At 39.8% G+C, this 26,018-nt stretch overlaps 1 protein-coding gene across 1 annotated transcript in view; it reads left to right on the top strand.

Annotated features, from left to right (window-relative positions):
• Positions 1-24,727, top strand: part of furinb (furin (paired basic amino acid cleaving enzyme) b) — a 189,569-nt gene extending 164,842 nt beyond the window's left edge. The window contains exons 11-16 of the mRNA XM_062035290.1: positions 2,316-2,419; positions 4,508-4,625; positions 4,726-4,905; positions 10,024-10,151; positions 14,867-14,995; positions 19,699-24,727. Coding sequence (XP_061891274.1) covers positions 2,316-2,419; positions 4,508-4,625; positions 4,726-4,905; positions 10,024-10,151; positions 14,867-14,995; positions 19,699-20,393 — 1,354 coding nt within the window. The 3' untranslated portion in view covers positions 20,394-24,727. The remainder of the gene's footprint in view (positions 1-2,315; positions 2,420-4,507; positions 4,626-4,725; positions 4,906-10,023; positions 10,152-14,866; positions 14,996-19,698) is intronic.
• Positions 24,728-26,018: the final 1,291 nt, after the last annotated feature.

Here is a 26,018-nt window from a genome sequence, read left to right on the forward strand (position 1 = left end):
GTTTTATTGGAGAAGAAGAAGACCCACTCAAAATTTAAAAATCAGATTTGGGCTTGTGCAAGTAGCCATATCCCTTTTTCTATTTGGATTCTTATTTGTGAATGTATTCAAAAGACTAACCAGTGTTTTACTTAATTATAGAACATTTTATTTTAGTTGAGATGAGTTAAGAAGTTGTTGGGACTAAATGTTGAAACATTTTTCAAAAAGTTTAAGGGAAGAGCTGCTGCAGTTTTGGTAGATATTACCAGGTACACTAATTGGCATTAATCAGGTATCAATGAGAAATAAATGTGGAGCATATACAATTCTAAATCTAACATAAGAAAGCTTGCATTGCTGACGACAAAGGTCTTATTGAAAGACACATGTTCTTTTTCAAATGTATTAATTTATGTCCAAGCAGGGACCAAGTACTGTCCAAGGACCATGTGGGGGTGCTTTACTTAAAGGTCATGTCTGTAGTTTGTTAGGATAGGTCTTTATTGTCATTGCACAAGTACAACAAACCTTTTTTTCAGCACAAACCCGTTCAATATTAGACAAACAAACAGTGTACAGGGTTACAGAACAGGAACGCTGATGGGACGCCACAAGGCGCCCCATAAAAGATGGGAAAAAGGTCAACGCTGGGGAAGGATGAGTAAAAAAATACAATTTAGACTGGGCTCTTAAGGGAGCCCAGTCTAGAGTGGGAAAAAACCTCCATAGCAAAGCACATACTGTATACATATTACAACATACATCTCGAGATATCTAGCAACATAGGGGAGGCAGGGGGGAGGGGGGGTCATGGTGGCAGGCCGCAGCTCTTCAGGCGCTGACCATATTTTCATCACCCCTATGGGATTTGCGTCGAGGGCGTTGGATTTGGGGGTGGAGTATGTGTGTGTGTGTGGCGTATATTTTTGTGGATGCATGTGTGTGTGTGTAAGCCTGCCACGTGTCGCTGTTCCGCGGCCTTGATGTTGTGCAGCCGATAAGTCCAAAGTCAACAACAACAGGTGTGTGTCCATGAGAGACAAGAAGGGAGTTTGTTGTGTCTTCACCGTACTGTCCTTCGGGAGAGTCTCGAAGCCAGGGAAACAATCCAAGTTAGAATGTTTTGTATACGACTGAAAATAAAATGTGCCTTTCACTCTAAATTGTCTATGACTGGTCCTCAAAATCCTGCGGGGCAGACAGTCCGATGTGATCCAAAATCACAAGTGTCCACAGTTCTTCCCGCATCCTCCAATCATTTGTGGCAGCTTTGGGGTACTTTGAAGACTGCCAGCAACTTCCAATTTGTGGACAAACCAGAGCAACGCTTACTCCAAATAGCAGATGTCCTGTTGTCATAATTCCGAATAGGTAGATATCTTCACGTCCTCGACTGAAAAGGGTCGCCATGCACACGGCACTCCTTCTTTTCCCAAGAGTAAGTCGCGTGTCCAGCAACAACCGCTCCATCACGACAAGCAGGTTCCCCCAAACCCAAGATCTTGTCAATTTCGTTGAGGCCAGTTAATTAGTTCCAATGTTTAGATTTGGAGAGCAGTGCTTCACGGAAAGAGGGGTTTTCGAAACACTGATCTCCTGGTTAGGACTACACACTGTCATCTGTGACAGGGAAGTAGTTTATCACTCGGTAATCTCATCTATGAATTTGGTCTGCATGACGGATGGATTTTCGTTTACAGGGGAGTGTGTTTTGGCTGTTCCATTACTTTATCATTTCCCCTTTCACCACTCACTGTGGTGACATTGAAATGATGGCTAATGGTGTCCATTAAAAACATGAGGGTGTAAGATATGAAAGCTGACGTGGCACAGTGCAATTCTATTTTTGTCAGATTTCAGCCTTTAAGTGGTTCACCAGCATTGCCTTTCTGTCAGGCATTTTTAATGAATCTACTTTGTGTTTTAAACGTTAAGAAGGGTTTCGACGGAGGTCTAGATACATTCCTCCTCCTTGGTATCAAATATTTTACTGTGATCACTGAACTTTAATGCTCCTGTTTTACACCAGTGTTAAAACTGTAATGTGAACCTAGAGCTTTGTCATGGTTAACTGACCTAGTCCTCAGGGCCTCTTCTGTACCTTGCTGTAACATTCTAGAAATGTACTGCCCTAATGGATCGTTTTTCAATGGTGCCCACAGATTTCTAACCTTTTTTCATATCCCACAGCTCCTTACATTTCTTTTATTGTGCAGTCAGAGGTCAGCGAAATCTGACAGCTCTCATAATGTGTGCAATGTGGACTGAGTTTACACCTTCCACTGCTAGGTGACACAAAGACGGATTAGTCTGCTCTTGTCCCTTGTCCCCAGTATGAACCTCACCTGGAGGGACATGCAGCACTTGGTGGTTAGAACGGCCAGGCCCAAAAACCTCAGCGCGGGAGACTGGAGGACGAACGGTGTGGGACGCAGAGGTAGAGCAATTTGGTTGTCAATTGATCATATCAATATACAAAATAATCAAATTGTTTGCAATGTTATCGATGCAATACAGAGGTTGGGTGGTTAGTATTGTTGGAATATCAGCTGAAGTTTTGTGTTTGCATGTTCTCCCTGTGGTAGTGTGGGTTCTCTCTCTGCTGCCACAGTCCAAAAACAAGTGTTATTGAAGACTGTAAATTACCTCTACAGTAGGTGTGAATCCGACAGTAGAGTTGAGGGATATAAATGATATAAATTTGGCCGACAATAGAGCTTTTAATACTATTGTTATATCGTGATCATGATATTCTAGCTGTGTCCCGCAGATTTGACAGAGACAAGCGCCCTTAACTGACTGTAATATTCTTGTGTAATATACACAGTGCAATGCCACTTTAAAGTCAGCAATCCTCACCTCCATGGCGGCAAATAAACAATTTTTTAATAAGTACCATTGTCACTGGAGGATTAAAAATAGCTAAACCTGCTATACTACACACCGTATGAGGATATGCTAATCGTTGAGCAAGAGTTTTTAAATGTAAACAGGTCGTTGGAACGATACAAATATTGACAGTAACGATACCAAGTATATAGTATCAATATATGGACGATACTATTGTGGTAAGATCAATATTTTTTTTATTATCAAAAAATAATGTGTCGTTTTTGTTACAGTCTACAAACTCAGGAAATAAGTCCCACAATTCATATTGTTACCCTGCCGTTCTGTGTTATTGTCTGTTTATAATTGCGATCAAAACTTTATTTTTTCAATAATCTTGAAGATTTGAAGTATCTGTATTAGCATTGGTATGACCAATACTGCCCCTGTAACTATTTGGTCTTGGATTGATACCCAAATGTGTAGTATCACCCAAAACTAATGTAAAGTATTGAAACAGAAGAATAAGTGCTTATTATTTTAACAGATGAAATTAGATATGATTGTTATACGTTAACTAACATTTCAGTTACATGTGTTATGATCTTAGTCAATGTGCCTTTGTTTTGATTACTAGTAGTCTTAATTTTACCTGCTCTGATGTAAAAAATGAATAAATAAATAAATAAAAATAAACAGCTTCCAGCCCATGGCGGGCACGGCTAACTCTGTGGGCGCCCATTACGCCGGGTCTGTGTAGCTTGACGTCAATCTCCAAAATATCTAACTCGGCTTAGCACTGCGGTAAAACCTTTGATTGGTCGGCGACAGTACAATATTTTCTGTGTGTATACGAATTGGTTAAAGGGCATAAACACCTCAGATTTTGGAGCAACATTTGCAGTAAAAGTGACTGTTGTAACGCATCAATTAGTTTCAGCTGCAATTACACTCCTCTTTTCTTTCAACACCGGTGTTCGCCCCCGATATACTAGGAAGCTAAATAGTCGATGAGAGTTGCTGTTGCTCACACAGTTGACATCACACACTCAACCCTGACAACGAGCTATAAAAGAAGGGGCACGTACATTTTGGGCCCAGGGGCCATTTTCAGCTTGTGACTCGTTATTTGTTGGTTCGTGGCACATTGTAGAAATAAAAACAACAGAAATGGGAGAAGGTACTTTTGAAATTTCTTCACAGTTGATAAGTCTTGGTTTATGATTAATTCCTTTACATATGCATACACACATTTTGACCTCTGAATAAAACTCAGTGGTACACACACACACACATATTCACGCGCACACCATTGATGACAGAATAGAGAGCAAACTAATGAAGGGAATTATTTAACCCCAAAGCCTCAGTTGACCGGAGAATTTAATCTGGGACCCTTCAACCAATCACTATCTTATTACATATCTTTGTTTGGCATTATATAAACAAATTATTCATTTTAGTATACGCTTGAATTGAGAATTGGAAGCACAAACATCACAACTAGCTAAAGCAAAGCAAACATTGCTTGTATCTTCCCTAAATTATGTCCTCTTGCAGTTTTTTTGTGTTTTATGTGCTCAGTCAGTATTCTTCTCACTCGTCTCAGCAAATCAATGGTCTGGAATAAACGACCCTTTCTGATTAATTCAAAAGGGATGTCAGAAAGACACAGCTCATTGTTTTCTTCCCACAGTGAGTCATTCCTACGGTTATGGTCTCCTGGATGCCGGAGCAATGGTGGCTTTAGCAAAGAACTGGACCAGAGTGGGGCTCCAGCACCAGTGTAATCATACCATGCTCACAGAACCAAGGTGAGGGGTGAGCCCATCAGTCACTATGCCCCACTTCCCTAAAAGTGTGGAACGGGTTTATGCAGACACACAAGATCCAACTGTGTCCTTAAATCTGCAGAGATATCGGTAGCAAGCTGGTGTTCAGTAAGAGCATTGATGCCTGCTGGGGGCGGCCCAACTACGTCAGCTCTCTGGAGCACGTTCAAGCTCGTCTCACTCTCCTCCACAACCAGAGAGGAAAACTGGCCATTCATCTCGTCAGTCCACTGGGAACACGCTCCACCCTCTTGTTTCCCAGGTACACAATCAAACACACCACTCTGAACACTGCCAGTCGAGCTATTTTTTACTCTGAATTTATTCCACATGCAGTGGAACAAACACACAATGTGTTGAGGTTTCCACAAGTACTTGTAGATTTGCAATGTTGCATTAAGAAGATCTGAAATGTGCTGCAAATGTTGACTTTCTGGTGCTTGAAACAAAGAGCAATCTTAACAGAGTAGTTTGTTTTTACATTCCAAAGTGGATGTACATAAGCCTGTCATCGTTTCTTGACTGTATATCAAAACAAAATATGGTTTGTTTATATGCAGGACCCAATATTTTTTATGTGTCTCAAATAACCATTTTTGGCAAGTACACATCATAGCCGTAACGAGCTGCTTTAAAGTGCATTAGAATTCAGAATTCAGTTCTCATTTTTGTCATGTGTCTCTGCTCGACTCAATGTTTTTATGCAAAGTTTGCCTAATGCTCTAATACTTTTTTATGATGTTGTGTTTTAAATCAATCAAACAATCAATCAATCAATCAAAGTTTACTTACACAGCCCTTAATCATAAATGTCTCAAAGGGCTGCACAAGCCACAATGACAACCTCGGCTCAGATCCCACATCAGGGCAAGAAAAAACTCAACCCAATGGGCACAATGAGAAACCTTAGAAGGGACCCACTCCCCAGGTGACCAGTGCAATGGATGCTGAGTCGATACGGTTACTAATGTGAGAGTCCAGTCTATGGTGGGGCCTGCAGGGGATCCTCTTGCATGTATACAAGTCAGAGTGCCAAAATAACCTTTCCACGCAGGAGAGTGGGGCAGGGCATAAAAGGGAGACGACAGATCAACACGTCTAAAAAAGGGGTCTATTTAAAGGCTCACGAATACAATTGTGTTTTAAGATAAATGATAAATGGGTTATACTTGTATAGCGCTTTTCTACCTTCAAGGTACTCAAAGCGCTTTGACAGTATTTCCACATTCACCCATTCACACACACATTCACACACTGATGGCGGGAGCTGCCATGCAAGGCGCTAACCAGCAGCCTTCAGGAGCAAGGGTGAAGTGCCTTGCCCAAGGACACAACGGACGTAACTAGGATGGTAGAAGGTGGGGATTGAACCCCAGTAACCAGCAACCCTCCGATTGCTGGCACGGCCACTCTACCAACTTTGCCACGCCGAATGCTTCTACTGAGGTAGCATCTCTAACTGTTACTGCTAGGGCATTCCAGAGTACTGGAGCCCAAATAAAATACGCTCTAAAGCCCGCAGACTCATTAATAAGCCGGAGTTCTTTGAACGCAGATTTCTTGTCGGGACATACGGTACAATATAATCAGCAAGATAGGATGGAGCTATACCGTATAGTATTTTATACGTAAGTAGTAAAACCTTAAAGTCACATCTTAAGTGCACAGGAAGCCAGTGCAGGTGAGCCAGTATAGGCGTAATATGATCAAACTTTCTTGTTCTTGTCAAAAGTCTAGCAGCCGCATTTTGTACCAACTATAATCTTTTAATGCTAGACATAGGGAGACCCGAAAATAATACGTTACAGTAATCGAGACGAGACGTAACGAACGCATGAATAATGATTTCAGCGTCACTAGTGGACAAAATGGGACGAATTTTAGCGATATTACGGTGGTGAAAGAAGGCTGTTTTAGTAACACTCTTAATGTGTGACTCAAATTAGAGAGTTGGGTCGAAGATAATACCGACATTCTTTACCGAGGCGCTTTGTGTAATTGTTTTGTTGTTAAATGTTAAGGTGGTATTGTTAAATAGGTGTCGGTGTCTAGCAGGACCGATAATCAACATTTCCTTTTTCTTAGCGTTAAGATGCATAAAATTGCTGGACATCCGTTGTTTGATTTCATTTAGACAAGTTTCCAGCTGACTACAATCCGGCGTGTTGGTCAGCTTTAGGGGCATGTAGAGTTGAGTGTCATCAGCATAACAGTGAGAGCTAACACCGTATTTGCGTATGATGTCACCTAGCGGCAGCATGTAAATACTAAAGAGTGCAGGGCCAAGAACCGAACCCCAGGGAACTCCGCACGTCACATTGTTATGATGCATACACACTGCATCCTGTCAGTAAGATAGAAGGTAAACCAAAAAATAAATAAGTCTGACATACCAATACGTGTTTTGAGACGTTCTAGTAGAATGTTATGATCGACGGTATCGAAAGGAGCGGTGAGATCAAGTAGCAGCAACATGGATGACACATCAGCATCCATAGTTAGCAATAGATCATTAGATCATTTTGTGAGGGCTGTCTCTGTAGAGTGATTTGCCCTGAAACCGGACTGAAAGGGTTCACAGAGATTGTTAGACACTAAGTGTTCATTAAGCTGCAGTGCAGCAATTTTTTTGAGGATTTTCTCGAAAAAGGGAAGGTGGGACTGGTAGTTTACCATGAGGTCAGGATCGAGGTTAGGTCTTTTGAGCAGAGGATGAATAACCGCTTTTTTTAATGCAAGGGGGACTACGGTACACCAGAGGAAAGTGATTAAGGTAATAATATTTAGCACTGATGGTCCTAATATTACAAACAGCTCCTTGATAAGTTTCCCAGGAAGTGGGTCAAGTAAACATGTTGTTAGTTTTGCCCCATTTACAAGTTGCAGGAGTTCCTCTAATGTTATTTCTTCCAAAACAGAGAGATTATTTTGGAGAGCAATATCCGTCGTACATACAATCGTATCTGTGTGAAAATAACCCAATTGGAGCTGGGACGGGTTATCTTTAATCTCCTTTCTAATGAGTTAAATTTTCTTAGTAAAGAATTTCATAAAGTCATCAGCCGAGTGGGTGGAGCTACTGGGAGGAGTCCCTTGTTGGGTTAGTAATGCTACCGTATTGAACAAATATTTAAGATTGTTTTTTAGAGGCGGATGAGATTGGAGTAGTAATTGGTTTTAGCTAAGGTAAGGGCGTGTTAATAAGTTATTAAACTATCACTCCATGCTTGATGGAAAACTTCAAGTTTGGTCGCACGCCATTTGCATTCTAGCTTTCTACATGATAGTTTAAGAGCTCTGGTTTCTTCTGTGAACCAGGGGGGTACGCCTTTTAGGGGCCTTTTTTAGCTTTAGTGGTGCTATACTATCAATGGTGTCGCGCAGGGTGTTGTTAAAGTTGTTAGTGAGGTTATCAATAGAGTCGTAGTTGTGACAGCATTAATGTTGCAGCTGAGTCAGAACTTCAACTTTTATAAGGTAGTGAACGGACATTACTTTAGTGTATGGGAGTACCATAACTTTGTAAATAGTCATGTAATGCAAATAGTCATGAAAATAAAGAAAACACATTAAAAAAGAGGGTGTGTCCAAACTTTTGGCCTGTACTATATATATATATATATATATATATATATATATATATATATATATATATATATATATATATATATATATATATATAATCACCCGCAGTATGACATGCAATAAGCTACAGACCCCCATTTAACAGCATTTATATCTATGGGCCCACATGTACAATATCAATGTTAATGTAACAGAGCGTTAGGGTCAATTACTATTAACTATTTGTCATTTAGCTGGGGACACCCTTCAACTACCTTTAGGGGTCCCCACACCCTACTGCATGTATTTATTTTAGTTTGCCTTTTCCTTGGCACACCGCTATATTGTTATTCATTTTCTCTGCCTACAGCAAAAAAAAAAAAAAGAATCGATCTATATTTTAAAAAATAACAATGATCTGTGTGTTGTTTGGGATCAGTTGGTAGTGGTTATGTGCAGTCAAACTTTCCATGAACTTACCTCACCTTAATGCAGTCCTTTTCAATGGTGGGGCAGGCCCCCCTGTGGTGGCACGGTGCGATGCCAAGGGGGCGTGTGCGACTTCGGGTAACACGCTTTTTTTGCCGTACCAGAATATGATGAAGCGTTTTTAGCTCTTGGCTTCACTGTAACCACGGTGGGAGACGAGGAAAGACCGATGTGTTGTTTCCTTTAATGTTAATAAGCTTACAATTTTATGTAGAGGTATAGTTATAACAATTTTATAGACAAACTATACTATTTATAGTCGTCCTAGAGGAGGGGGGGCGTGACAGAAAATATTTGAGAAGTACTGCCTTAATGTGTGTTCCTAAATTTGTGTTGGACGCCTTAGATAAAGAGAGCAGTTATGATTTTGGTTTACAGATAAACAACTAAAATCTAAGGTTTGGGGCGTTGCTTTCTCTAAACGCATACATTTGTCTAAATATGGCCAAAAACACGCATTATTATTATTATCTAATCTGCAGGAGAGAATCCCTCTGCCATTTTCAAGTTTTTTCTTTTTTTTTTTTAGTCAGCCTTTGTCTCCCTTTGTCTCCGACTCCCTCGTCGTCATGTGACATGAGTGTGTGTCTGTTACACTAACGCAGTATCAATGCAGTGTCAATAAGAGGCAGTAAGCGTGGCATACACTGAGTTGTCATTTACCTATCACTCATAATTGCGAAGGCAAATAACATTCTTGATCTTTTTTTTTTCTTTCTCCACTACAGGTGGTCCTTGGTGTACTATGTTCCGAGTTACGATGTTTCGTTGTTGTAAATGTGCTCCTATCAATTTTCGTTAACAAGAGATTAGCTTGAGAACTAGCTACAGTAACACAGCAACACCGTTTGCGCGTGCATGTGGATATAAATAATAATCTTAAATAAGTAGCTTAAAGTACATTAAAAGTTGTTATTTACTTGTTTATTTCATTCTTGCATTTACTCTTTATGATACTGATTGTATTTGTTTTCCATGTACTTTGTGTACAGTGTGAGTGATTAGGAGTTCATTTAAATATCATTCAGATCAGACTTGGACTAAAACCCATTGGGTTGAGTTTTTCCTTTCCCTGATGTGGGATCTGAGCCGAGGATGTCGTTGTGGCTTGTGCAGCCCTTTGAGACACTTGTGATTTAGGGCTATATAAATAAACTTTGATTGATTGATTGAAAACGAGACTTCAATCGCAGAACTTGTTTGTTATTCGAGGACCACCTTCATCATGTTTGACACACATGTGATGATGCACAAATACACCCACCTTCTCTCTAAAACATGTTTTCAATGCCAATACAGAGAAAGTAATACAATCCTATAATTGCAGACCGAATGACTTCTCCACTGAGGGATTCAATGACTGGGCCTTTATGACAACCCACTCGTGGGATGAGGATCCTCAAGGAGAATGGACCTTGGAAATAGAAAACGTTGCACCGAATGGCCGTGACTATGGTAACCAAGCTTCCATACATCCATTATTTGTTAATTTTGACTAAGAAATAATGCAGTGTTTTGCCTGTTGTATAAATGTTTTAGTTTATTACTGTCCTAAAAAAATGTCAAACTACTGCAACTTTACAAAGAAAAACTACCACCCGTGCGCCTTCGTGCTTGTCGCAGGTAAAAAAAAAGTGTCACAGTAATGCATTGGGCTGTCATGAGGATACAACAAGATTGTAAACATTTGGAAGATAACGTAAAGCTGTGTCTGTTGGGGTTAAGACTGTTGTGTGTGTATTGATTGTACTGAAACACACCATCTGACTGACCTTTGCAGACTCATAAGATGTAAGACATATCATTTTCCTTCCATAATTATCCTGTCATTGTCCGCTACTAAAAACATTGTTTTTCCAGCGAAGATAGTCTGCTGAAGGGCAGATGGATGCTTTTTATCTACAAACGTTTGTACACCAGCCCTTTCCCGATGCCCTTCAAACACAAATTTAAATATCTAATTTCATTGCAAAGAAGGCAAATTTGAGCAAAAATAACTATTTGGCCTTTGAAAATTACCTAGTCCAAGTTTCACACACATGAATTGTTAAAAAGTTATCTTCTTTGGTTGGAACCGCCGTGAAGCTATAAAGATATGTATACAAACATTGATTTTGCTTAGTTTATTATTGCTGTGGAGGACTATATTGTGTCATACTGAAAACCATTTTTATTTTTTACAGTAGAATAGGATATCACTCCCACAACTGGAACAATCCAGTTTTACAGCATTACAGTGTATAGTGGCAGTATACACGAATATATGAATATTTTTTTGTCCTTGTGCAACCTTAACATTGAATAGTAATAATAATAATGGATTAGATTTCATATTGCGCTTTTCTATTATTAGATACTCAAAGCGCTCACAGAGAAGTGGGAACCCATCATTCATTCACACCTGGTGGTGGTAAGCTACATTTGTAGCCACAGCTGCCCTGGGGTAGACTGACGGAAGCGAGGCTGCGAATATACACACTTACTCTTAGAATCCTAGATTACTCTGCTCAAGTGCCATTAGACAGCAATAAATATTTAGTTTTTTTACTTCCAAAGCTTGAAACTATTTAACAAATTCGGATCTATTTATGGTTATCAAGTTTTTGAGGTTGCGGTATGATGTTTTTGTTGTTGTTTTAGTTATTGTTTTATGGAATCTTTGTCAAAAAATATTGTAGTACCTACTGGGCTAGAATGATAAATATATATTTATGGTCATCAAAGCTTTGAGAATTATGCTCATTGTTTTGTAGTGATATCTGGTTGTTAAAGGGTGCAATTATACTTAAACTATATTTTCTTGTTTGTCAATTGGCAAGAATGAAATTAATTTGGTTTTCATGGAAAAAGCGTAGTAATATACCATAATTACAGTCTATGAAAACCAAAAGAGTTCTTAAGAGGAAGGGGTACTTTTGTTTAAAAATTGGCTCGTTTTAGGTGGCTAACAATGCAGCTAATGGTAGCAATCAATTATATCTCTAAATCACTTTAAAAATGCATTCAAAAACTGTCAACAGTACTTCATTTACGTTCCGTAACCTGTATGCTAACCAAGCTGTAGCGACATTGTTATTGTAAGAGCGAACGCTGAGGAACTCCTTTTCTATCTTAGTAACACATCGGCGTGCTTCGGTATAATCCGTAAAAGCAAACTACGGCAAGAGAAACACGAAACACGTTTGGTAGTGTTGTGTCGTCCGCGAACGATTCGTTCAAACGAACGAATCTTTTGAGTGAACGTACTGAACCGAATCACTTCATGAACTGATTCGTTCCGTTCTCAGTTCAGTTGAGCTCCGCCGCGACCATGCCGGTATGAGTGGAACTGGCGCATTCTGTGACTCACCGAACCCTCGACGTCGGCGAACGACGCAGCCAGCTACTCATCTGGCAACTGTTGTTGTTGTTGTTGTTTAGTAGCTATCATCATCATTATAATAATGCTGATTTGCAATTAAACTGTACTTTTATATCAAAACCTACAAGAACTGACTGGTTGTCGCTGAGAACGTGATTCAGTCACTCATTCAGAATCAGGACTCGCGAACCTACTGACACAGAGAAGTGACTGTGTCACAGAGGAGGACGTCACATTGAGGCTCTCGTTCAGTCACTGTGCGCGTCGTTCATTGGGTGCTGAGGGCTTGTGTCGTTCGCGAACTGACACACACGGAGATCTGCCGCTGGGGAAGCTGTTACTGACTGACTCATGATTTGCCGACCTGCACACAAACTGCTGCTGCAGAAGTGATTCAGGTTCACGTACTGAACTGTGCTGACTGTGGCGCTGTGTCAGTCACTCACTGCCTGGTGTACTGCATACACAGATCTGTGTAGGGACTCGCGTTTACCCTATTTGCTGCTTCTCCCGCGAATGTCTGCACTGTACTGTACTACGCACCCCCCCCCCTCCTATTTATTTTTTGGGGGGGGGGGATTCGGTGAACGAATTTTTGGAATGACTCAATTTAAGGAACTGATTCTAGTGATTCGGTACAGTCAAAAGAACTGCCGATCCCATCACTAACGTTTGGGTTTGTAATGCACAACATTGCGATACGACTCCAATTTGTACTGAGCAGAGCAGAGCAGAGCAGAGCAGCTTTATTTGTCCATTCTTAACATGTACAAGACACATAAGAACTGAAATTACATTTTTGGCACAATCCCGCTAAGAGCAGACATACGTTACAGGGAGACAAGACGGGACCGCCAACGGATCAGCCACTTAGGGCGCTCCTTAAAAAGGTGGGAAAAAGGTGACATTGGGAAAGGGGGGAAGAGTAAAAAAAATATCAGTCTGAGGCTGGACCCTCAGGAATGGTCCAGACTGAGTCCGAGGAAAAAAACCTCACATAGCATGGCACACATAAACATGGTACATGTAATCACAACAACTCGCAACAGAGTCATCCAACAGGACCCTGGAGGCCGGCAGCTGCTGTTGAGCGCTACTCAGCCCCCGCAACCCCGGAGGAATTAAGCAGTGGTGAAGGCGTTGATTTGGGGAGGGGTGTGTGCGTGCATGTATGCCCAATTAACTTGGGTGAGATGTTGGAATTGTCTTTATGGGCCGAGGCCGGCCCCAAGATATTACCATTGACATTAACATGAACAATCATATTCCAGCATCTTTAAAGTATTAGCCCACATTTCATGTTTTGTTTGTACACAGCTGAGCTAGCCAGACAGCATGTGTACTGTATTTCTACTAACACGCATGACGTGTTGCGTGTATCATGATCGATATTAAAGTGACTCACTCGATGTACAGTTGTTCGTCTGGTCCAGCTGGCCGGGGACGTTTCCTATTGATTTTGGATAAGCAATCCATTTATTTCGAAATAACAGTGGTGAACATGCCCTTTCCCAACTACTTTGGCACGTGTTGCAGCCATGAAATTCTAAGTCAATTGTTATTTGCAAAAAAAAATAAAGTTTATGAGTTTGAACATCAAATATCTTGTCTTTGTAGTGCATTCAACTGAATATGGGTTGAAAATGATTTGCAAATCATTGTATTCCGTTTATATTTACATCTAACACAATTTCCCAACTCATATGGATACGGGGTTTGTACATCAACTACGGTATATGATTTGCCTGAGTAGCTGGGCAGGACAAAATAAATAAATAAATCGCATGTACATATTTACAACGCAAGACAACATTGTCAATTGTGAATAAAACACGTGATTATTAGAAACATGTCTCAATGGGATACCGTGCACTATTACAGTAGTATATGAACTAGAGATGTCTGATAATATCGGACTGCCGAAATTATCGGCCGGTAAATGCTTTAAAATGTAATATCGTACATTATCGGTATCGGTTTCAAAAAGTAAAATTTATGCATGTCTGTGTACACGGACGTAGGGAGAAGTACAGAGCGCCAATAAACCTTAAAGGCACTGTCTTTGCGTGCTGGCCCAATCACATAATATCTACGGCTTTTCACACACACAAGTGAATGCAATGCATACTTGGTCAACAGCCATAAAGGTCACACTGTGGGTGGCGGTATAAACAACTTTAACACTGTTACAAATATGCGCCACACTGTGAACCCACACCAAACAAGAATGACAAACACATTTCGTGAGAACATCTGCACCGTAACACAACATAAACACAACAGAACAAATACCCAGAACCCCTTGCAGCAAAAAAGCCTTCTCTAATATGAACTATTAATAAACACTTTTTGGAAGATGCCAATCAAAACAAACTATTTAGATTGTGGAGGTGTGACCAATGTAATAGCTGCTGATGCGGATCCTCCTCCAGTTACATGGTCATTCTATTTGCTTCACTCATTTCCTTCCACTTTTCTCAGTTTACATAATCCAAAAATAGCACCGATTAGTAGTAAGCCCATCAGCGCGCTGCCTGCCTTGTTTGTTTACTCTGACAATACTCCATTCCAGCGTGTGAAATGATCCTGCGTTGTGGTGCGTAGCTGATGCGTGTCCATCCTTTTAAATGAGCTTATTTACACGGACATCTATTAGGCAGCATTATTACAGCCCTGAACAGTTGACTCAGAGTAGTGAGGCGCAACAGCAAATGAGATGTGTCTGGCTTGAAAGAGGTGAGATGGTAATGAAAGTGATAAAAAAAAAAAAAGTCCTCTCGTCATGAACATGCATGTCTGTCTCTTTCAGGTGTGTTGAGTCAGTTCAATCTCATCCTGTGGGGGACAGGTCCGAGTGTGATCAGCCCCTTGTCATCTGACTTTCCTCGACCCTCCAACAACAGTTGCAAGACGTTTGATGCCCAGCAAATCTGCATAGGTGAGGTTTTTAGAACACAGACCGGGGGCCTCATATATTAAGACTTGTTTCCAACTAAAAATTGGCGTACGCTCAAATCCACAAAAGGCAGATTTATTCAAGTGTTTGCACACACTAATCCAATCACGTCTTTTTTTTACATCCCCATCAACGTGGAATTGACTGCAAATGTGTGTGTGGCTGGGCCTGCCCCGACCACGCCCCCTCATATATATGCAAATCATATGGCCACCTCTTTGTGTCGCCAAAAGTATGCACAGCCGTGAGGCACCGCATGTTCACACGTTCAGATCCGTCTTTATATATCTCAACTTTGCCGTGAAAATGGGCGCATGGCAGGTTTTTGTGCATACGCACACTTAATACATGAGGCCCCAGGAGACTTTTTATGCAGCACCTCCAACTAGACACTCTCTTTCTCAAGTGTTGACCATGCACCTATTTGTTTAAGGCGGCCCAGCTATGAATACATTAGATTTGGTGCTGCCTGTTACACCTTTGTTAATAACACATTATGATGGGAATGTCTTCCTATGCAGCTAGTTCAGGGGTCGGCAACCCAAAATGTTGAAAGAGCCATATTGGACCAAAAATACAAAAACAAATCTGTCTGGAGCCGCAAAAAATTAAAAGCTATATTACATACAGACAGTGTGTCATGAGGTATACATTTAATTAAGAGGACTTAAAGTAAACTAAATGACCTCAAATATAGCTACGAATGAGGCATAATGATGCAATATGTACATATAGCTAGCCTAAATAGCATGTTAGCATCGATTAGCTTGCAGTCATGCAGTGACCAAATATGTCTGATTAGCACTCCACACAAGTCAATAACATCAACAAAACTCACCTTTGTGCATTCATGCACAACGTTAAAAGTGTGGTGGACAAAATGAGACAGAAAAAGAAGTGGCATAAAACACGTCCTAGAAAGTCGGAGAAAGTAATACATGTAAACAAACTATACGGTGAGTTCAAGGACCGCCAAAATTAGTAGGACAAAACGGCGCTCGCCAAATACTCGAATCGGTGAAGCATGTTTAATATAAACAGAGTGATTTATAACAATTAGGGAGGTTTGTGTCATGTTTGTCCTCCTACAGAAACCATACTAAAACAAAAAAATAGATTTTTTTCCCCCTCATCTTTTTCCATTCTTCATACATTTTTGAAAAATCTCCAGAGAGCCACTAGGGCGGCGCTAAAGAGCCGCATGCGGCTCTAGAGCCGCGGGTTGCCGACCCCCGAGCTAGTTGTTACAAGTAGGGATGAATTACCATGAATTGATTACGTGGACCCCGACTTAAACAAGTTGAAAAACTTATCCGGGTGTTACCATTTAGTGGTCAATTGTACGGAATATGTACTGAACTGTGCAATCTACTAATAAAAGTTTCAATCAATCAATCAATGGGTGCCAAATTCGGTACTTCTATACACTCAGAGCGGACTCAGCCAAATGCCCTCTCGGTAATATTGCAATTTTCAAAGTACGCTTGATGGAAAATGCTCAAGTAAATTAAAAGGCTCCACTTTTCCAAAAGGAGCTAGCTTGATGCTAATTTACATTGGCCTTGCCATGTACATTCTACTGATTAGCAACAGCGATTTCATCCGATCTTTTTTATGTGGTCGTTCACATTACAAAAAAATTGCGATGTCTATAATGAATGCAATCTGACATCCATGCAGACGTGACGTCATGATGTCACACGCGACGCAGTGTTTACACAAGTAAACATGGCTTCAATTCTAGTAGGTCTCATTTGTGGAAATTTCAAGAATTTTGTGACAATAATGTCAACATTTTCTGAACTGAATTATTGCATGTAGAACATTAAGAATGAAGAGGGCAAACATTTTGGCTCTTGCAATTTGCGGGACATTTGCTCCGACGGCCAGGAATGGTGGAATTGATTGATTGATTGATTGATTGATTGATTGATTGATTGATTGATTGAAACTTTTATTAGTAGATTGCACAGTACAGTACATATTCCGGACTATTGACCACTGAATGGTAACACCCGAATAAGTTTTTCAACTTGTTTAAGTCGGGGTCCAAGTAAATTAATTCATGGAACAATGACGTCAGTTCCTAAAACAAATTTTCGCCTGTTTTCTGCTCATTTGGCAACTATTTATTTTGCAACTGTCTATTTTGGCGAAGAATGATGATGCTAATCGCTTTTTGATGACACACTGGTCAGATGAACACAACCAGAGTGTTCAGACTGCGGTTGCATCAGATACACACCTGATTGATATTCATATACGAAAGGGAACTAGGTCAGATTTGAAAACTTCTGCTGTAATGTTGTTTTATCTACATTTCTTAAAGGTTACTTATTTCTTGGTGTTGTGTAAAGCTAGCTTAGCGGCTTGTTTAGGTGTTAGCATGCCTGCTCCCGGCTTGTTCTGGCGTGGAACATGTTTAGCCTCGTCATCCAGTGATAAGATATACAAACCCTGTTTCCATATGAGTTGGGAAATTGAGTTAGATGTAAATATAAACGGAATACAATGATTTGCAAATCCTTTTCAACGCATATTCAGTTGAATGCACTACAAAGACAAGATATTTGATGTTCAAACTCATAAACTTTATTTTTTTTTTTGCAAATAATAATTAACTTTGAATTTCATGGCTGCAACACGTGCCAAAGTAGTTGGGAAAGGGCATGTTCACCACTGTGTTACATGGCCTTTCCTTTTAACAACACTCAGTAAACGTTTGGGAACTGAGGAAACACATTTTTTAAGCTTCTCAGGTGGAATTCTTTCCCATTCTTGCTTGATGTACAGCTTAAGTTGTTCAACAGTCCGGGGGTCTCCGTTGTGGTATTTTAGGCTTCATAATGCGCCACACATTTTCAATGGGAGACAGGTCTGGACTACAGGCAGGCCAGTCTAGTACCCGCACTCTTTTACTATGAAGCCACGTTGATGTAACACGTGGCTTGGCATTGTCTTGCTGAAATAAGCAGGGGCGTCCATGATAACGTTGCTTGGATGGCAACATATGTTGCTCCAAAACCTGTATGTACCTTTCAGCATTAATGGCGCCTTCACAGATGTGTAAGTTACCCATGTCTTGGGCACTAATACACCCCCATACCATCACACATGCTGGCTTTTCAACTTTGCGCCTATAACAATCCGGATGGTTCTTTTCCTCTTTGGTCCGGAGGACACGACGTCCACAGTTTCCAAAAACAATTTGAAATGTGGACTTGTCAAACCACAGAACACTTTTCCACTTTGTATCAGTCCATTTTAGATGAGCTCAGGCCCAGCGAAGCCGACGGCGTTTCTGGGTGTTGTTGATAAACGGTTTTCGCCTTGCATAGGAGAGTTTTAACTTGCACTTACAGATGTAGCGACAAACTGTAGTTACTGACAGTGGGTTTCTGAAGTGTTCCTGAGCCCATGTGGTGATATCCTTTACACACTGATGTCGCTTGTTGATGCAGTACAGCCTGAGGGATCGAAGGTCACGGGCTTAGCTGCTTACGTGCAGTGATTTCTCCAGATTCTCTGAACCTTTTGATGATATTACGGAGCGTAGATGGTGAAATCCCTAAATTCCTTGCAATAGCTGGTTGAGAAAGGTTTTTCTTAAACTGTTCAACAACTTGCTCACGGATTTGTTGACAAAGTGGTGACCCTCGCCCCATCCTTGTTTGTGAATGACTGAGCATTTCATGGAATCTACTTTTATACCCAATCATGGCACCCACCTGTTCCCAATTTGCCTGTTCACCTGTGGGATGTTCCAAATAAGTGTTTGATGAGCATTCCTCAACTTTATCAGTATTTATTGCCACCTTTCCCAACTTCTTTGTCACGTGTTGCTGGCATCCAATTCAAAAGTTAATGATTATTTGCAACAACAAAAAAAGTTTATCAGTTTGAACATCAAATTTGTTGTCTTTGTAGCATATTCAACTGAATATGGGTTGAAAATGATTTGCAAATCATTGTATTCCGTTTATATTTACATTTTACACAATTTCCCAACTCATGGAAACAGGGTTTGTAAATAAATGCAGTGTATTTGCTGTAATGGAAGGGATTATTATTATTTTAGGGGAGCGGCTCTACGCTGTGTATGGAGACACACAATTAGCTGCGAGCTTGTCAGCTGGGGGACTAAATATAAATACAGTGTCAGCCAGAGGGGATCGACGTTTGTGATCGGCATTACAAGGCACTAATCAGCAATGGGATTACTTACTTTTCATGAAAATCAGCTGACACTGGTCGGACATCACTAATTTTTACATTTATATCATTCTTACTTTGCAGAAATGTGTTTACCACGGTCAGGCCTGGAACCAATTAACAGTGATAAACAAGGGTTGCTGTATTTCTGCGGTGCAAATTTCGACCAGAGCAGCAGGGGAGATCATGGGCAGCGTGAAGTGAAGTGAAGTGAATTACATTTATATAGCGCTTTTTCTCAAGTGACTCAAAGCGCTTTACATAGTGAAACCCAATATCTAAGTTACATTCAAACCAGTGTGGGTGGCACTGGGAGCAGGTGGGTAAAGTGTCTTGCCCAAGGACACAACGGCAGTGACTAGAATGGCGGAAGCGGGGATCGAACCTGCAACCCTCAAGTTGCTGGCACGGCCGCTCTACCAACCGAGCTATACCGCGTACTGAAGTTTGTTCTCTTCTTGATGCGTTTACAGAATGCAGTCCTGGCTTCTCGCTCTTCCTCCAAGGCTGCGTGAAGTTTTGTCCTCCTGGTTTCACGTCAGGTCCTCAGCTCCTCAACCTGTCCCTGGAGAACTGGGTGGAATTGTCTTCTGTCCAAGCCTGCCTGCCCTGTCACCCCACATGTTTGACCTGCTCTGCCCTGGGTCCCTCCGACTGTCTTTCCTGTTCGCCTCACAGCCGCCTGGTCCTCGCGTCCTGCCTCCACCAGAACCAAGTCCAACGCAAATCCCCCTCGGCCGCAGGTGAGCCTGCAGGAGACGTTCCAGCAGCAGCAGAGGAGGATAAAAGAGCAGGTAAGACGCCTCCTGACCTCAGCGCGTCTCCGCCCACTCAACTTCCTGCCGTGGTGGCTGTGCTCAGCTGTGCCTTCATCCTGGTGGCCTTTGTGGGAGTTTTTCTCTCACTGCAGCTGCGCTCCGGCGGCGCGTCCTCCAGCTGGAGGACCAAACTGACCTCCGTGTGCTCCGACATGAGGGGGGGGCCGCGGGTGACATTCGGTTTGGGCTCGGGCCGAGGTCAAACGTCGAAGGCTCGCATTTGCTACAGGGGGATCCCCACCGTGTGGGGGGACGAGGACATGGCCGCCTACGAGTCTGAATCAGACAGCGAGGAAGTGGACAGCCGCAGTGAAAGGACAGCTTTCATCAAAACGCAAAGCGCCATCTAGCTGGCGTGACGGAGATGACACATGGCGAGAGGTCCTTTGTAGCCTGGGGAAAAAAGGCCTTATTGTCCTATTCCTTTTTTGTTTTGTATTTATTCAAACGTGTTATTTTAGTCTTTATTTAATGATTTAAGTCATGATTCAGTGCTTCAAGCAGCTACTAATGTTGTTAGTGCAGAGATTCTTTAACAAAACATGATTTTACTCAATTAAGTCCCAACCAAAGTTTGAATTCTAGCTAATGTTGCATAAATATCTTTTATCTGGCAATAACGTTCATGAAAACTATATTAACTCATTGTTGTCATCATCTCTAACCATCTGTTCTGTGGCCCTATTTCAGTCTTTAATCTTAAATTGCTAATCAAATTGAACCCTCTAAGACTCCAAATGTCACTGATTATTACGAATATGAACATTGCACATCAAAGTTCAGTTCAGTTTCAGTTTATTTGGAACATGCATACGATACAATGTAATGCATCACACAATTCCAGTTGTTTCGTTACAGCACGTCCAAAAAGGAGTTGGAAGAAGCTGAGCTTATTTAATCATACCTCTTTTCATACCATAGCAGTTTTATCCCATTCCCTTGTTCTCTGTAACAGAACAGTGAATAAATAAATAATAAATAAATAATATACCATAGTAAGTAAACTAATATTAAATACATAAATAATCTGTATCTCAAAAGGAAAAAAAAAAAGGGTTCAAGATGTTCATCATAATTCTTGTTCTGTGTACTTTGTGAACACTTGTAGTTTGAACAGTTTCTTAAACTGAATCATATTGGTGCTTTGTTTGATTTATTTGCTTCATCCATTCCATAATTTAATTCCACATACTGATATGCTAAAGGTTTTAAGTGTTGTACGAGCATACAAATGTTTTAAATTTGATTTTGACCAACTTTTTTGACTTGTTTATTATACATGCTAAAATGGATTCAGTGTAGTTTAGCTGCTAGAAAGGATATATTAGGCCTGTGAATCTTTGGGCAAAACCCGATTCGATTCAGTTCTTGGGGGTAACAATTCAATTCAGAATCAATTCTCGATTTTAAAATTAATACTTTTTTAATAACATTTGGTGTCAGTGCTATGATTAACTACATTCCTCCATGAAACGGATACACAGCTGTGATACATTTATATATTACTTTAAAGAAAACTGGTTTTGTTAAAAAAAAATGATATCCAAACATTTAATAAAGTCAAATACACATAAGGCAAAAAGAGAAGTATCTCACACTTCTCTTTTGTAAAGTAAATGTGTACAGCAGATATGGGCATCTACATCAACTATATGATTTGCCTGAGTAGCTAGAAAAAACACAAAACATTTTTTTTAATCGATTAAGAATCGTTACAAGTAAGAAAAGTAAAAAAAATGTTTTTTGTTTTTTTTGGGGGGGGGACACTCTATGGTATACAATTTATTTATGAAGTGATAATTTTTTGCGTTTACATAGAGCACTTCAGCATATTTTCACCAAATTACACCAAAGTACAAGAATCATGAAATGTTCATAATGTTTCATCTAATGCGGGTTAAAATACACTAAAGTATTTAAATATATTTGAACAAAACAATAAATATTTCTTAGTATTGATTTTTGCAACTTTTTTTTTTTACGTGAAGTGGCCTGAAACATTTATTTGGCCTGCATGGTCATTTAATGTTTTTTTTTCTGGACTGTAGAGCGCATCAGTATATAAGCCACACCCATTACATTTTTGAAAAAATAAAAATATTTTTCCATATTTTAGCTGCACTGGACTATAAGCCGCAGATTACGTTGTGACATTAATTATTTACATAGAAAGATTCTGTTAATGTTTATTTACATACCTTAATTGTTTCCAAACGGCTGATCAAACAGAACAATAACAATAACTCCACGGTGACGTCTTGGTGAATTTACGAAAACTGAGAAAGAAAAGAAAATGACATTGTAAATTAATAATTCTAACACAGACACTCGTAAACCTGTTAGCATATTAGCTAATGCTAACAACGCTAGCTTCATTACATTACGATAGCACGTACAAATATGCATGAAAACACTCCTACAGACGTCACACATGGGACGATTTAGTAAGTAAGAATTGTTCTAGTTATATTGTAAAACTTACAAACGTTGCTTGGAGGGATGAATGAATAATCCATCCGAGTAGAAACGCTGTGCACAATTAGACGGAACGGAAATTGTACTTCTGGTTGAAAGCTCTAAACAGAAGGGCACTGCAGCACCCGCAGTTAGGAAACTCGTCCAAAAAAATGGCACCGTAGCACAAACAATAACACACCTTTTCAGTGTATTTGGTAGTTGTTTTTACAAACTAGTTGCATTATAGACGTCAGCGAATAAATATTGGGTTTTTGTATACGGTATTTAGCTAGCAACGTCATCTATGTGGCCTACAACGTCATTTAATTGACATGTAATTATTTTTTGTGACCTGCAACATTATTTATATACAAAATAAGTTAGTCGGTCTGCAACGTCACCTATAACGTTATTGAGGTGGCTTCCGACGTCTTTTCAATTGCCCGCATTTAAGAGTGGCCTGCAACATCATTAAAGTCAGATAAATGTAAGACTGTGAGGTCCGCTTTAAAATTCTTCACCTTTTACCTGTTTTTTAAACACGCTGAATGCTAAGGCAACGTCATCTTTGTGGCGTGCAACATCATTTCAATTGCTTGCAATGTCGTTCAACTGACCAGTATTGTCATTTATATGGCTTCCAACACAATTTAATCGACTAGAAACATAATTTAATTGGTCTGCAATGTCACCTGTAACGTTATTAAGGTGGTCTCCAACAACCTTTATGTGGCCGGCAAGATAATTGAAGTGGCCTGCAAATGGACTACCGTATTTTTCCAACTATAAGTCGCTCCGCAGTATAAGTCACACCGGCCGAAAATGCATAATAAAGAAGAAAAAAAACATATATAAGTCGCACTGCAGTATAACTCGCATTTTTGGGGGAAATTTATTTGATCAAATCCAACACCAAGAATAGACATTTGAAAGGCAGTTTAAAATAAATAAAGAATAGTGAACAACAGGCTGAATAAGTGTACGTTATATGACGCATAAATAACCAACTGAGAACGTGCCTGGTATGTTAACGTAACATATTATGGTAAGAGTCATTCAAATAACTATAACATATAGAACATGCTATACGTTTACCCAACAATCTGTCACTTCTAATCGCTAAATCCCATGAAATCTTATACGTGAATGAGCGAAATAATATTATTTGATATTTTACGGTAATGTGTTAATAATTTCACACATAAGTCGCTCCTGAGTATAAGTCGCACCCTCGGCCAAACTATAAAAAAAACTGCGACTTATTGTCCGAAAAATACGGTACCTTGTCATATTTCTTGTGTTAGTCATTTTCAAATTGGCAGATTTAGACTGACTGCAATATGTTTTTCACTTTTAAGTTCATATTATGTGATGCAACAATTCAATGCTTTTGTGGTGGTTGCCTCCTTATTTGCCATCAGCTGTTAACACAGTTAGTTTTTTATACCAGCTGTCCCTCCTAACACGATTTTCATATTTCAATGAGCGTGCGATCAGCACTGGAAAGCTCCAATGGATGAGTTAGTTTTGCCGCTACACTAACTTTGTTCAAACACATTGTATAATAGCACAAAACACTTTGTCTTCTCTCATTTCAAAAATAGCTATCCACTACTTTGCAAGTAAAAAACAATCATCTCATTCAGAGGTAATTATGATAATAATTGAGATGAAGCACTCAAACATAGCTTGGATGTGTCACCTCTGCATCCAATATTCACTTCATCACGTTGGATGTACATTTACTGTTTCAGGAGAAACTATGGATCATTTTGCCAAAATGTTTTTTCCTTTGTGTCATTTCTAGCAAAAATCAATTCATTCAACAATTAAAAATGTGCTTGAACTCCAAACAATTCCCATGTAGAAAAGCTTGATGCTGGTAAGTCTGTTTGCTTTATTTTGCAGCAGAGAGGTTGGTTTGTTGTCAGACATCGTGTGTCTTTGTTCAGCCTCCGCCAATATGTACAACTAAGTTGCCTTTTGTGACAGAGGGGACATATTGAACAAAGCATTTTCGTGTGAAAAGATTCTTCTGGTTTAAAAAAAAAAAAAAGAATTGTAATATATTGCAGTTTATAACTTTTTTTCTAAAATTGCACTTCATGCTGGAATAAAACGTTTTTGTTAGCATTGATTGTCTTTGTCCAACACACACACACACACACACGCACGCACACACACTTGTGACCTCCGAAAAATGTCTACCTCGAGCATTATGATAAAAGTTGTAATTTTACTCAACGCAAGTCAAACTTTTACAAGAAAAACTGAACATTTGTGCAATATTATGATAAAAGTTGGAATTTTACTCAATAACAGTCGCAATTTTACAAGAAAAGCTTAAAATTTGGGCAGTTTTATGAAAAGAGTCGTAATTTTACTCAACGAAAGTCACAATTATATAAGAATACTTAAAAATGTTGGCAACGTTATAATAATAATCTGAATTTTACTTGGCAAAATTATGACAAAAATCAGCTGGCGGGTTTTTTCGGGGATGAATAGGGAAGTCCTTAGCTGCCGTCTTGTTTCATCATATATTGCTGCCTTTGCACATTAATTTAACAAAAAATCCTGACTTTGGAGCAATGTTCACGGACTCTAGTATTTGGCTCTCTATCAGATGCAGTGGTTTTCCGTATTGGGACCATGATCTGGGTACTAACTTGTTCATTGGTCCTCATATGGAAGGCACTTTTCCTTGTTGATGTCTCAAGAAGCGTAGAAATTCAAGAACACACACACACACATTCTTGTATTTGTTACCTTCTTGAGACCTCTGCCTGCCTCTTTAGGACCACCCTTCCTAGATATATAAAGATTTGTATTTACAACATTGAAAATATGTATATACATACAATGCAAATATTAAAAAAACTTGTGAAAAATGAGTTGGAATTTCACAAGAAAAAGTTCACAATTTCACATGAAAAAATTCGAATTTGGCAGTATTATAATACAAGTCGTGATTTTACTCAACGCAAGTCAAAAGTTTACAAGAAAAACTGAACATTTGTGCAATATTATGATAAAAATTTGAATTTTACTCAATAACAGCGGCAATTTTACAAGAAAAAACTTTACATTTTGGCAATTTTATGAATAGAGTCGTAATTTTACTCGACAAAAGTCAAAATTTTATAAGAAAACTTAAACATGTTGGCAACATTATAATAATAACCTGAATTTTACTTGGCAAAATGATAACAAAAATCAGCTGTTAAATAAACAAAAAATCCTGACTGTGGAGCAATGTTCACAGACTCTAGTATTAGCGCTGCTGACCCGTCTCCGCTCGGGATGGTTTCCTGTTGGCCCCGCTGTGGACTGGACTCCCGCTGATGTGTTGGATCCACTGTGGACTGGACTTTCACAATGTTATGTCAGACCCACTCGACATCCATTGCTTTCGGTCTCCCCTAGAGGGGGGGGGTTACCCACATATGCGGTCCTCTCCAAGGTTTCTCATAGTCATTCACCGACGTCCCACTGGGGTGAGTTTTTCCTTGCCCGTA

The sequence above is a fragment of the Entelurus aequoreus genome, linkage group LG24 (assembly GCF_033978785.1).
Source record: "Entelurus aequoreus isolate RoL-2023_Sb linkage group LG24, RoL_Eaeq_v1.1, whole genome shotgun sequence".
In the NCBI taxonomy this organism is placed as follows: Eukaryota; Metazoa; Chordata; class Actinopteri; order Syngnathiformes; family Syngnathidae; genus Entelurus; species Entelurus aequoreus.